General features: G+C 45.5%; 1 protein-coding gene across 1 annotated transcript; it reads right to left on the bottom strand.

The window, feature by feature from the left end:
• Positions 1–1,138: 1,138 nt before the first annotated feature.
• VHL (von Hippel-Lindau tumor suppressor) lies at positions 1,139–13,490 on the bottom strand. The gene is made up of 4 exons (XM_068252791.1): positions 13,192–13,490; positions 11,596–11,718; positions 3,430–7,914; positions 1,139–3,193 (listed from the first exon to the last, which is right to left on the bottom strand). The coding sequence occupies exons 1-3, from the start codon at positions 13,385–13,387 to the stop codon at positions 7,736–7,738; spliced, it is 498 nt and encodes a 165-aa protein (XP_068108892.1). The 5' UTR covers positions 13,388–13,490; the 3' UTR covers positions 1,139–3,193; positions 3,430–7,735.
• Positions 13,491–14,066: the final 576 nt, after the last annotated feature.

Here is a 14,066-nt window from a genome sequence, read left to right as displayed (position 1 = left end):
AGCCCATAGAGATACATTAGCCACGCGGATGCTGATGTGGATGGCGGATCGCATCAAGATCCGCCCGGTGTGCTCTAGGACTAAACTCTTTCATCCGAACCCAAAACCGCTAGCGTTTTGTGGATCTGCTAGCGGTTTTGGTGTGCACTGGGCCTTACACTGGAGTTGCCATTGGCAGGTTTTGGTGTGCACTGTATCAATTGATATGTATAGAGTGCTTGGGAGGCTCCATTGTAAAAAAAAAAAAAAAAACTTGCATCAGGGCCCACAGCTCCTTAGCTACGCCACTGCCCACAGCCGTTAGTGAGGTCATACACTTATGTCTGGTACACACGATGCAATTTTCTGTCAGATCGACAGTCAAATCTATTATTTTCGTAAGGTCCAATCTGATTTGCCATTGTTTATCTTATCACTTCTATACAAAATCGATCAGAAAAACAAAATCGGAAATCAGACCGGACCTGTCGGAAATAAGATTCGACCGTCAATCTGATGGAAAATTGCATTGTGTGTACAACACAGATTTCCAACCAATGTTCCAAAACAATCAATTCCTTTCTGAAAGGAATAGATTCAGAAGGAATGGATTCCTACCATACACAGCACATCAGTTTACAATACATTCCAGCAGGGAATCTATTGAAAAACCAATTGACGTGCAGAGCTATAGGCCATTGATCTGCCAATATTCTTGCCTCACCCCGGATTGTTTTAAAATTTCCATCCAGTCTGATTAATACTTTTGGTTGATTTTCAGTCAAAATCCTTAAAAAAGGGACTCAGAGCTCTAAATAAAAATGAAATTGGTACTCACCTGGCTCCCGGCGACACTGGGCCCCAAGTGTCGGGATCAGTCTTCCTGAAACGTCACTTTTGTCGTCACCACGCCGGCCGCCTCGCGTCATCACGGTGACGACAGAAGTGACGTTTCAGGAAGACTGATCCCGACACTTGGGGCCCAGTGTCGCCGGGAGCCATTTCTGAGCGAAAGCCTGGGTGAAGAGCCAGATGGACGCCGTGGGACCTCCCGACCTACAGTGGGCTGCAGAAAGCCCCAGGTGAGTACCAATTTCATTTTTATTTAGAGCGCGAGTGTATGGCCATCTTTAGTAAGGTCATAAAATGGAAACAAGAATTGAAATCAAATGTAGTTTTATTCATGTTCTACGCAGAAACAGTAAAAAGTGGCCACACAGCAACCCTGTACTATGCAAACCACTACGGCCGTGACAAATTGCACACATGTATAGTCATAAAACAAGAGACGTAACATAGAACATAGAAAACATCTGAACAACAAAGGAAAGTGGTACTTCTCAGGCAGTGATAAGGCAAAAAAAAAAAAAAAAGAAAGAAAGAAAAAGGGAATAAAACTTTGAAAAGGTATAAAACACATTTTATAACACTTCTAGATATGTATGTCATCAATTAGCTCAAAGACAACAGCTAGTTTCCGATTGTTCACAGTAAAAATTAAAAAGACCAGAAAAAGACAAAATGTATATATATATATATATATATATATATATATATATATATATATATATATATATATATATATATATATATATATATATATATATATATATATATATATATATGTATGGTCACTATGAACCATGTAGAGAGGGACAGGTAGCCTGGACACTTTATTGCTTTTATTAAAGTGTGTCTTCAGTAGTATGTAAGCCGCACACCTGGAGCGAGCGTGTAGCCGGAGGAGTCACACCTGATCTGCGTTCGCCGACAATGTATTCTGGGCGGAGTTCAGTCACACAGCCAGGCAAGCACCATTTTTAAAAAGAGAATAAAGATGGCCGCCTCCATTTTTTTCTTGTTAAACAGATTTGTAAAAAAAAAAAAATTTAAAAAAAAAATCAAGATTATGAGATGCTAATCGTTCTGGCTGGCATGCAGGTGTCATGCAAATGGTATGGAGCTTGGAATTGGCCCAATCAAAATGCACCGTCAGCTGGCTTTCCTCCAAACTGCACACAATTATGTAAACCGGAGTTATATTTGCATGCAAGCTGTAATTACCGACATCGCATCGAGCAGCTCTAGAATAAAGGCTCATACACACATCAGACCATAGTCTTTGGAAAATGAAAGCTCACAGACCAATCTTACCACCCTTCATGTAGTATGAGAGCCATACTCTACACAGTCTCTTCTATGGCGCTGAACTCCACATCAGAAAAAAGTCTTTGCAAGATGCTGCACACACAGATGCTGTACAGACACAAAAGATCAGTATCTGCAAAAGATCTGTTCCTGACAAAAATCCATTCCTGCAAATTGCAATGATAGTCTATGAGATCTGCAGATCATCATACACACATGATTTAACTAACATTCATCTGCAGATCAAGCAATCATCCGCAGATCTGAAAATCCATCCTGGTGGATCTGATATGCAGATTAATGTCAGTTAAATCATGTGTGTGGGCTGGTGCACACCGAGCGGCTTTTTCAGCGTTTCTGCAGCCACTTGCGGCTGCGGATACGCTTGGTCAATGTATCTCAATGGGGTGATTCACACCAGAGCGGGAGGCGTTTTGCTGAAACGCATACTCCCGGGGTGAAGTATTTTTTGGATTGCGGATGCGTTTCTGCCTCAATGTTAAGTATAGGAACAACGCAAACCGCTCTGAAAAACGCCTGTTCAGAGCGGTTTTGCCGGCGTTTTTTTTACAGAAGCTGTTCAGTAACAGCTTTACTGTAACAATATATGAAATCTACTACACCAAAACCGCTACACAAAACGCTAGCTGAAACGCTACAGAAAAATAAGAAAAAGCGTTTCAAAATCTGCTAGCGGTTTTTGGTGTGCACCAGGCCTGTATGCTGATCTGCAGATCTCATAGACTATCATTGCAATTTGCAGGAATGGATTTTTGGCAGGAACAGATCTTTTGTGTCTGTACAGCATCTTTGTGTGCAGCATCTTGCAAAGATTTTTTTCTGATGTGGAGTTCAGCTCCATAGAAAAGACTGTGTAGAGTATGGCTCTCATACTACATGAAGGGTGGCAAGATTGGTCTGATCTTTCATTTTCCAAAGACTATAGTCTGATGTGTGTATGCACCTTAACACTTCAGGCATAATGTTTTCTGTTTTGCATAGTGTGAATAGCGGGTAGAACCTCTAGCAAGATGTTAAAGCGGTCTGTCTCCATGGACGTTTCTGACTTTGGCCTCAATTCACTAAGCTTTATCAAACATTTTACCGAACGTTTGATAATTTACCTCATGGGTAAAATCTAATTTTTAATTCACTAAGGTGTTATAGATTTATTGAAAGGTTTTATCGACAAAACATTCAATAAACCTGTAACACCTTAGTGAATTCAAAATTAGATTTTACCCATGAGGTAAATTATCAAACGTTCGGTAAAGTGTTTGATAAAGCTTAGTGAATTGAGGCCTTTGTGTCCACGGAATTACTCTTATAATTTTGCATGATGGACTGTCGCTATTGCAGTGCTAGATCTGAAATAAGGCCAGAAAGAAGGTCAAACAAAGTGTCAAAGCTGGTCTACTGCTTAACATCAAGAAAACTAAAGTTTATGTCATCTGCCCCATTAAACCATCTGCAAATATATGAGGAAAAAGTAGTAACAGATGTCATCTTCCTGAGATTGAAGATATCAGCAGATGGCGACTCCAGCCATGAGATTAAAGAGACGCTTGTTGCTTGGTTGGAAGGAGAGCTATGGCAAGTTTGGACAAGATATAGAGAGGTCACTTTACCAGCAATGATCAAGATAGCTAAAGCTTTGCTAGAAAGGTAAATACTACTATTAAAACTGATCAAATAGTATGACGACCAAATTCTTTGGAATAATCCTTGATGCTTGGAAAAATTGAGAACAGAGGAAGGATGACAGAGGCTAAGATGGATAGACCGCATATGTGAAGCTATGAACATGTCTATGCAACAGCTGAAATAAGCCATAATTGACAGACACATCTGGTGTGCAGAAATACTTATGGTCACAAAGAGTTGGAGTCGATTAAATTAATGAGGAGGAGGAGGAAGGACAACAGACAAAGACTGCAGTATGGATTAGATTGTGAGCTTCTCTGCGGGACAGTTTTTGTTCAAGGTACTCTGACAAGGTACAGAACATTTATATTACGCTTTTCTCCTGGCGCACTCAAAGCACCAGAGCTGCAGCCACTAGGGGCTTGCTCAGTAGGCAGTAGCAGTTTTAGGCAGTCTTGCCCAAGATCTCCTTACTGAATAGGTGCTAGCTCACCTAGCTAGATTCAAACCGTGGTCTCCTTTGTCAGAGGCAGAGCCCTTAACCAGTACACTATTCAGCCACTGATAAGCAATGTTAAAAAAAAAAAAAGAAAAAAGTAAATAAATGTATAATTACCAAATAATTATAAGTACATTTTGTGGTTGAGTAAATAATGATTATTTACCCTCATTTAGCAGTTTACACTACTAGAAATTGGCAGAAATCCGGTCTAATATCAGTCACACTCCTGCTGGCGTTAATTTTATACAATTAAAGGGAACCTAAACTGAGAAGGATATGGATTTTTCCTTTTAAAATAATACCAGTTGCCCAACTCTCCTGCTGATCCTGTGTCTAATACTTTTACCCACAGCCCCTGAACAAGCATGCAGATCAGGTGCTCTGACTGAAGTCATACTGGATTAGCTGAATGCTTGTTTCAGGTGGGTGATTCAGCCACTACTGCAGCCAACAAGATCAGCAGGACTGCCAAGCAACTGGTATTGTTTAAAAGGAAACATCCATATCCCTCATTTAAGGTTCCCTTGGACCTGCCTTCTCTCCCACAAATCACTAACCAGAAAAACAACCAGTCACTGTTCAACCCATAATTTGATCAATTATCAAAATTCTTCATAGGTTTTAAATAAATGTGACTTTTCTGTCAAATCAAACATCCAAGTCCAAAGGAAAATACATCTTTATGTACCAGGACAATTCACTTACCAATTGCAGCACATTTGTAATAGAACAAGGGGGCGTGTATGATCGATCATCAATCTAGTCACATGACCATAATTCACTTTCGCATCTTTCATAATCTGCTGTCTAGAAGCATACTCCATTTAGCCAATCAAGGCAGTCCTGGATTTTTAGCATGATGTATACTGTAAGGCTTGGTTCACATCAAATCATAAAATGGACATTTGTTTTCCATTTGCTAGATCAGAGCCAATGCAAAACCAGTCATGTCAATCAATCGTATGCTAGACACAGGATCCACTCTCATCTGTCCTTTACCTAAACTCCTAACTTGCACGATAATCTTTTGATGCGGATGCCTCCTCCATAGACTATATTATATGGCACGCATCTGCTCCAGATAAGAGTATGAATACCACTGGACCAGCACCTGAGCAAACCAGACTACCACGTTGTCCCATTTGAGGACAGGATGAGGCCATTGCTCTCCTTGCCCCTTCACTCAGTCATGCACTGTGCCATTGTCCCTACAAAGCAACACATTGCTAGCCTGCAGGCTAGTGACACACCTGAACAGCTGTCAGCCCTGAACGGTCAACTTGAGCGATCGAATCCTGATCCCTCCAAGCGACAGTCCTCCTACATGTGTACAAGGCTCAAGTCACATCATCAGTCTTTCAAGTGGAGTTGCAAAGCTCACTGCTCTTTAGATGTACTCATCTCCTACTACTATTGCCTAGTAGCGCATTTTAAAAAAAATCCAGTGAATATCACACATTATAGACGATATAATTACCTGCCAGGTATTTGTCATCTAAATCTCTTAGGAAGGTTGCTTTCCGATTTCCGGCACATAGCTCTGCTCCCTTGCAGCATGCATTCTTTCTACTAGATAACATCCTGCTGAGTCTCCAGTTGCCGGACCTATGTCCTTCCTGTTCCTCTTATCTCCCCAGCCTCCTGGAAGTTCATCGGAGTGGCGCAGAGATATTCTCAATTGCGCAAACATGAGTTTCAAACTGCACATATGCAGCGAAAGAAAGCGGTTGTGGACGAGTGCTTACTATCGCTGTGCACAGGTGGCTCAGTACCTCGGGAGGGATCCTGAGGAGACTTTCCCCTGCCTCCTGTGCAGTACATATCCAGCGCTGAAATCCTCGGACAGCAGCAGGCAGCAATATTTACCTTTGCAATTCAGCACAGGCGCAGTACTATCTTCCCCCACAGGCTCCGGCAGAAGTAGCCAGGGATAAGCAACAGATGAATTCCAAATAGGTTTTATTTATTCCTTTAGATTGTAAGCTCGCAAGGGCAGGGCTCTCTCCCCTTTTGTGTCTTGAAAATTATTATACATTTTATTTATGTTACTTTTATCACATTACCAATTCAGTATTTTGTATCATTGTTGTATTTTGTCACTATTTATTGTATATACTGGTGTACACTATTGTCTGTATTATTATGTACCCCATGTTCGTTTCTTACTTTGTTCAGCGCCACGGAATATGTTGGCGCTTTATAAAACAATAATTCGTAATTTATCCAGGTAATTAGCACACCTGAGCGGGGGCTAAGGTTGAACTTACCCAGGAGCCTTCTGCTTTAATCCACCCCACGGCGCGTCCTAATTCACGGTCACGTGACTACCGCACTTCCTCCTTTCGGGTTGAAGGAGGAAGTGCAGTAGTCACGTGACCGTGAATTGGGACGGATTAAAGCGGAAGGCTCTCGGGTAAGTTCAACCCTCCCACGCGCCCCCGCTCAGGTGTGATAATTACCTGGATAAAGTCCGAATAAAACCTATTCGGAATTCATTCGTTGCTCATCGCTGGAAATCGCCGAGCGTCTTGCACCAGCGCAGCAGAGCAGACCCGATCGGGTTTGGCGATTTCCGTTGGAGCCTGAGGGGGAAAGACGGTACTGTGCCTGTGCTGGATCCCAACGGTAGTTCTCGCTGCATGCTGCAGACGCAGTAGCGCCTGCATGCATCTGCAGTCTGTGGCATTTTGGGGGAGCCAGCACTGGATTGGGGCTACACAGGAGCATATGGGGGGAGGCTCATTAAGATCTAGAGACTTCCCTGTAGCCGACTTTTTTTCCTTACAGATTCTCTTTAAAAGATCGAGGACCATGAGCAACCTCTGGACACTCAGGAGGAGGCAATCTAGCCCACCATGGGCTTTATTTAATTTAATTCTACCCCATTTCAGAACTACTTTAACCCCTTCATGTCAGCAGCTGATAAATTTACACAGCAAACAGTCAACTGATTGACAGTCAGGGATTCTGCATTTGTTCCCCGACTAATAACTGTAATAATTAGCTAAAAGTCTATCCAACATGGACACTGACAGCAATAAAACTGCAGAGGTTTCAACCCTTCCCTACACTATTCAAAACTATCTAAGCTATACAAATAAAAAGATGGCTTTCAGAAGGAGTGCAACACTAAGTTTAAAAATATATCTCTAAAATAATGCATAGACATTCTCTCCGCAACCTGCTTGTGTGAACCCACACAGATCTCTGTCCTCCTGACAATCCCCCACCAGATTGTGCAGGCAGATGTGCTGCTGTGCGGAAGCAGGAATACTCCTAAAGAAGTATAAATGTATAAAGTGTGGCACATCTGTCTGGACACAGGTCTTCAGCCAGTGACGTCACCCCCCAACCCAGGAGCAGGGTTTCCTCAAACTGCCATCCCCCAAGCAGCCAACAAAGTTCAACCCGACAAAGATCGGAAGCATCAAGTCCATATTGCATCCGATTCCGAGAGACTGCTTATATAAGCCCTCTAGTCTGTTTCCAGAATTTGACCGCCATACGGTGCACATCCCGCTCAGCCTTTGGCCGATCCTTCAGGTCATCGTGCAGTGTCTTTACAATGTCCAGCTTCGTCCAATCTGAGGGATCCACCAGTTTCCGGACCACTTGGAGGCAGCGATCCTTCAGCGTGTACACTGAAAAGAGAGAAATATCAGTTAAAGGAATGAATGGAGGAAAGCTAGACCGAGGAACGTGGAAGTCTCCTGTTAATCTTTTTTCACACACCCACAACAAGCATTCCAAAATCTACTCACCGTTTCTTAAACACACCTGTAGAGATCTGCATGACAGTAAAGTGGTGGAAGGTTTCTGCTACAAATGAGGTTCAGCTGAACTGCAGCAAGCATGAGTGTTTGGCTGAAATTCTTGGTAGGAAAGTCTAGCCACACCTTGGATAAACAAGCCGCTGAATGAAAAGTGCACCAAAAATGCTCCATGAAGCAAGTTTGTGACTTCCAGAAATTGCAAGCGCTGTAGTGATAGTGATCCCATACATTGTACACAGCGCTTTGCTGATCGCCGATGATCAGCAAAGCGCTGCAATGCTGCAGAAAAGCACCCCATGTGAATGGTCTATCCACATCCCCAGATCTCACTCTGCTGGATTGCCTCAATTATCATTTAGGACTTGTTTTCTCTAGGACCAAAGTTTATGTGGCCAGGGCCGCTGGCTGCGGACCGCGCTCCTTTCATTTGAATCCATATCCCTTCCTACCTGCAGAGCCGTGAGCGTGTGGTATGAGTGAGTTAAACACTCACCTAATCTCTGCTTCCAGTGTCAGGTCTCTATGGTCACAGGGCATTGCGTGACAAGCTGTCAGGACGTGCCAGTGTGTAATACGCTGGCACATCATGACGGCGTATCATGTAGCACCCTGTTGCTCTAGAAGCGGAGATTAGGCGAGTGCACTGTTAACCCACTTAAAGTAAACCAGAGACGAATCACCCTCATGTATTTTACCATATATATCAGTGGGAACAGAGAAAACACCTACCCTGCTCTCTGCATCATCCTTCACTGCTCAGCCTGCTTCTAATCAGCTCAGATAAAATCCCTGACTGAGCATTCAGTCTGGCTTTGCTCAGGAATCATTATAGCTGAGTCATTATAGCAAAGCCAAAAGGGGGCAGGCTTGGGCTTGAAGACATCAGAGAAGACAGACTCAGCTATAATGATTCCTGAGCAAAGCCAGACAATGCTCAGTCGGGAATTTTATCAGGGCTGATAAACAAGCAGGCTGAGCAGTAAAGAATGAAACAGAGAGCAGGGTAGTTGTTTAGAGAAAACACCTACCCTGCTCTCTGTTTCATTCTTTACTGCTCAGCCTGCTTGTTTATCAACCCTGATAAAATTCCCGACTGAGCATTCAGTCTGGCTTTGCTCAGGAATCATTATAGCTGAGTCTTTCTTCTCTGATGTCTTCAAGCCCAAGCCTGCCCCCTTCTGGCTCTGCTATAATGACTCAGCTATAATGATTCCTGAGCAAAGCCAGACTGAATGCTCAGTCAGGGATTTTATCTGAGCTGATTAGAAGCAGGCTGAGCAGTGAAGGATGATGCAGAGAGCAGGGTAGGCGTTTTCTCTAATGTTCCCACTGATATATACGGTAAAATGCATGAGGGTGCTTCGTCTCTGGTCTACTTTAAATCATCCGCTCGCAACTCTGCACGGGAGGGAGGGACCAGAGGAATGCAGTTACCCATCGGCGGGCCCGATTAACGGCGCCTGTGGGCCAGATCCACCCCACGGGCCATAGTTTGCCCAGCGCAAATCTAGATGGTGTGCTTTCCCAAATTTGAACCAGAGACCTAGCATTGCAAGGGATATCTGCTACACCGCCATGCCATCCGCTGAATCCCTATGGACTACTAGAAGTTATATTGCCAGTTTGGTGTGGTTATGTGCCTCATTGTCAACTTGGCCTGCCCTGCATGTCATCATGCCATGGCCAAACATTTTGTTCTCCGCTGATAACCAGATGTTTCAGAGACATGTGCAGAAAATACCCTCCTCTCCAAAACAGCTGTTCTTCAGCCAATCAGAAACTAGCACTAAGCATTAAGATCGGACTGGGCAACTGCGTGATGACACAGGCCAAACTGACAAGGAGTATATAGCTGATTATATGCTGCCCTCGGTTCTGAACTATCAGCCTTCTTCCTCTGGACAATCAGTGTCCTGCAAACTGAGCAAGGATGGGGTGGGGAGAGGGCTGAGTTTTGAAAATGAAAACCTTTTCAGCAAGTCAGGAATACTGCAAACCGTTGTGAGGTCTTTAACCAATTTCGGACCGACGCAGTTTAAATCTACGTCGGGCGGGTGGCGCTGTGGTTCTGACCGGACGTAAACCCTACGTCCCATTCACCGCCACTTCCCGCCGCAATGTGCTGCCCTGCCGCCTCTATGACGGCAGAGTACTGTGAGCCGGGCAGGAGTCGTTTTCATTGGCTCCTGGCCCTGTCATTACTGTAAGCCAATCCCATTGGCTTACATTGAGTGACAGGGTCAGGAGCCAATAAAAGTGTCTCCTGAACGGCGCACAGCACTCTGCCGGCAGAGACAGCAGCCTGCGGCGGGAGCGACGGATTATTGCAGCGATTCATCGGTATACGCGTTTTAGAGTACCAGCAGCCCCTGGTCCTTAAAGGAGTTGTCAGGCAAACTAAGAAAATAAGCACTACTTACCGGGGGCTTCCTCCAGCCCCAAGCTCCCAGCACGTCCCTCACCGCAGCTCTCCCTTCAGCCGTTCGCTGCAGGTCCATCCTTGTCCCCGGCGATGACGTCAGAGCGACCTGGAGGTCGCTCTGTACTGCGCGATTGGCGCTGTCAATGACCGCCACGTGGGCTGGAGCGGACTACGCAGGCGCAGTAGTTTTGCGCCTGCGCAATCCGCTCCGGCCCACGTGGCGGTGATTGACAGCGCCGATCGCGCATGCGCTGTACAGAGCGATCTGACATCATCAACGGCTGAAGGGAGGTGCTGGGAGCTTGGAGCAAGCCCCCGGTAAGTAGTGCTTATTTTCTTATAGTTTGCCTGACATCTCCTTTAAGGCGCAGGGGCTGCCGGTACCGAAGTGGTTAAACACCTCCCCACAGCACACGTCTTACAACAGGGTTATTATCAGGGTGTTAAAGCACCAGTCGGGAGACTCCCCCTCCTGCAATAAACCTCATTATCAGTTTCTGTAAAGCTGACCACACACACACATATAGATTTCAACCGAATGCTACAAAAGAATTGATTCCTTCCTGAAAATAAATGGATTTAGAAGAAAGGGATTCCAACCACAAGCCTCAAATAGATTTCAGCAAAGAAATCAGTAAAAGTGATCCTGAGTAGAAGCTCGGGATCAAAATTGGATACATACCTTAAAGAGAAGGACACCTCAGGATCCCACTGAGGCTTCCCTCGCTGATCTAAAGTAGCCCCCCCCCCCCCCCCCCCAACCACACACACTGGGGCCAGGCAGCACTTCTTCATGAAGTGGTGCCGTGCAGTAGCCATGCATGTGCAGCTCCACAGAGCCCGAGGCTCTGGCTTACTGCGCAGCTGGGTCGGCTATTGCACGGCCATGCTGGAGGAATAAGTGCTGCGCAGTCCGATAGGATTAGCAACAATGCATTGTCACTAATCTTCTGGGGGGCCGCACTCAGCGACCGGGGACAACACAACAGGGAGGGAAGCCTCAATAGGATCCTGAGGCTTCCCTCTCTTCAGGCATCTAATTATGAACCCGAGCTTTGGTAACCGGCATTTTCACATATTCATCTCTCCCATGCACCATTGTGACTGACAGCCAGAAGCCTACTTACTATCCAGACAAATGTTCACAACTTCTGGCTCTCCGTTTTCTGTAGGTTCAGCTGAATAAAGCTCTCTACCATTTGCTCTCATCCGGTCCTCTGTGCCAGCTTCACGGAAAATCCAAATATGGCCTACAAAATGGCAAAAGAAAGCAAAGCAATCATTGGCATGAAGGCTGGGAAAAAAATACATTTCAAAGAGCACCAGCCAAAGGCTACAATGGTAGCCAGACCGGAAGTAAATGCATTAATGTTAGCCATTAGCAGACTGCACTCAATGTGATTAGTAGTCCCCACAAATGTTGCACTGCCAGAGGGTAGCACAGTACCACTGCAGGTCTGGAAGGACACAAGGGCAATGCAAAAGAGCAACAGCTGCTAATTACACACTAGGCACCGTACTGCAGTGAGCAGTGCTCTTCAAATGACATTTCATAATTTTCAGCCAGCTTGTCTACTTCTACGCATTTTAAAGAGAGACTGAAGCGAGTCTCAATTCTCTTTTCTAACCTGTATTAATGTTAAGCCCCATAAACACAGCTAAACCGCCACTATCCCGCGGCAAAACGAGGGGTTAATACCCCCCAAATCCCCCCAGCAAAACCCACGACTTTCTTGGTCGTGGATCTTGTTCTTCCTGGAGGCAGAGCTATGAGCTGTAGCTCTGCCTCCATGCGCGTCAATCGCCGTGCGGATCTCCGTCTCTCCCCCGCCCGTCTCTGTGAAGGCAGATGAGAGGGGCGGGGGAGAAGCGGCGATCAGCAGGGATGGATGCGCTTGAGGCAGAGCTTATGGCTGTAGCTCCGCCTCAATCAGGAAGCGCTCCCCCGATACAGGAGAGGGGATTTGGGGGTATTAACCCCTTGTTTTGCCACAGGATAGCGGCGGTTTCGCTGTGCTTATGGGGCTTAAAGAGAATCTGTACTCTAAAATTCTTACAATAAAAAGCATACCATTCTATTCATTATGTTCTCCTGGGCCCCTCTGTGCTGTTTCTGCCACTCCCTGCTGCAATCCTGGCTTGTAATTGCCAGTTTTTGGCAGTGTTTACAAACAAAAGACATGGCTGCTAACAGCATGTGATAGGCTGAGAGTAGCTCAGTGTGTGAGTCATACAAGGCTTGGAGGGGGCCTGGTGAGGGTGTGTATAGCTTCTATCCCATCACAAGCAGACCTGCACATTCCAGCCTGAGTGCCTGAGCCGACAGAGGAAAGATTAGATTATATAAGTCCGATCGGGACTCAATCGACAGTGTGATCGATTTTGCATTTATAATTAGCTAAAATCAATCACACTATCGATCGAGTCCCAATCGGACCTGTCGGGTTTAATCAATTAGATCGATCGCAAAGGGAACTGTAGCGTGCAGATTGGGTTTATGCCTCATTGAAGCACAATGGTAAGTAAGATGGTAAATTTCAGTAGATCAAGGGCCCATAGCATTGCTGTGCTGTACTGCATAGTGCAACGCTACAGTTTAATAGATTCTCTGTAGACTTCATGGTTAAATCTCTGTGAGGGGGATTCGATCCTTCTCTGATCACATAGGGATTGCCACATATGGTGTATGGCCCCATTTAGCTGATTATTCCAGCTCGCCTTACCGACATACGTGCCCATCTTCCGGCCTCTATAGGGTGGGAGAGTCGGGTAGGGTTTGATCTCCCCGTTGAAGTCCAGCCAGAGGGGCACCACGTACCGGGGCGAGTAGTTGTAGAACACGGCGTACACGGTCTGCCGATTGTTGGCGGAGCGCAGTACCGGGGGTGACTCGGTCGGCGGGACAACCGGCTGCGGCATATCGACGGTTCAAACGAGAACTCTAGACTAGATCTCTACGGGAAAACTGCAGGCCACAGGCGCGTCACTATAGCAACCGGAAGCTGCGTGCTGCGTTCTTCACGTACGTCAGTCTTTCTCACAGTGAGCTTTACTCTACGACAGCCGTCTTACGCCTCCCTAAGGCGGGCTTTTCACAAAGCATGCCGGGAATTGTAGTATTTCCACCATGTACTGCACGTGTAGCTTACAGCCAATGACCAGCTTGAATAACAATAACAAGCAGCTTCTATAAAATGGAGTATGGAGGCGTGCTGCAGTTATGTGACCCAACACTTATTTAGTGCAGCTTAGCTTATCCAGTGGTTCATGACCAAAAGAAGGGAACCAGCAAGTCACATCACTGAGGCTGAAAGCTCTTGTAGGGAAATATAATTTGGAGAGTGTAGATGATGTGGTGGTGAAGATATATTTGGGGTTATTTGTTTCAAGATTACACTGACGGGCATGGTACACAGACAGGAAAGGCAGCTTCTATATCAGCCCCTCATGGTGCCCCACCTCGACAGTACTCATCAGGAAGTGCTCCCCTGACCTCGAGCTCATACTCATTAACTGCAGGCCGACATACTCGCCACGTGAGTTTTCCTCCTATGTCCTTGTCGGGGTGTACATTCCTCCTGATGCTGATGTCAAAGGT

Source organism: Hyperolius riggenbachi, chromosome 9 (genome assembly GCF_040937935.1).
Source record: "Hyperolius riggenbachi isolate aHypRig1 chromosome 9, aHypRig1.pri, whole genome shotgun sequence".
NCBI lineage: Eukaryota > Metazoa > Chordata > Amphibia > Anura > Hyperoliidae > Hyperolius > Hyperolius riggenbachi.
This window is presented reverse-complemented; position numbering and strand designations above follow the sequence as displayed.

Excerpts from the sequence above, each read along its gene's own strand:
- VHL (XM_068252791.1), bottom strand. The coding sequence starts at position 13,387 with ATGCCGCAGCCGGTTGTCCCGCCGACCGAGTCACCCCCGGTACTGCGC. Across the intron at positions 11,719-13,191 it reads GAAGATGGGCACGTATGTCG|GCCATATTTGGATTTTCCGT; the intron begins GTAAGGCGAGCT and ends GCCATTTTGTAG. Across the intron at positions 7,915-11,595 it reads TGTGAACATTTGTCTGGATA|TGTACACGCTGAAGGATCGC; the intron begins GTAAGTAGGCTT and ends CTCTCTTTTCAG.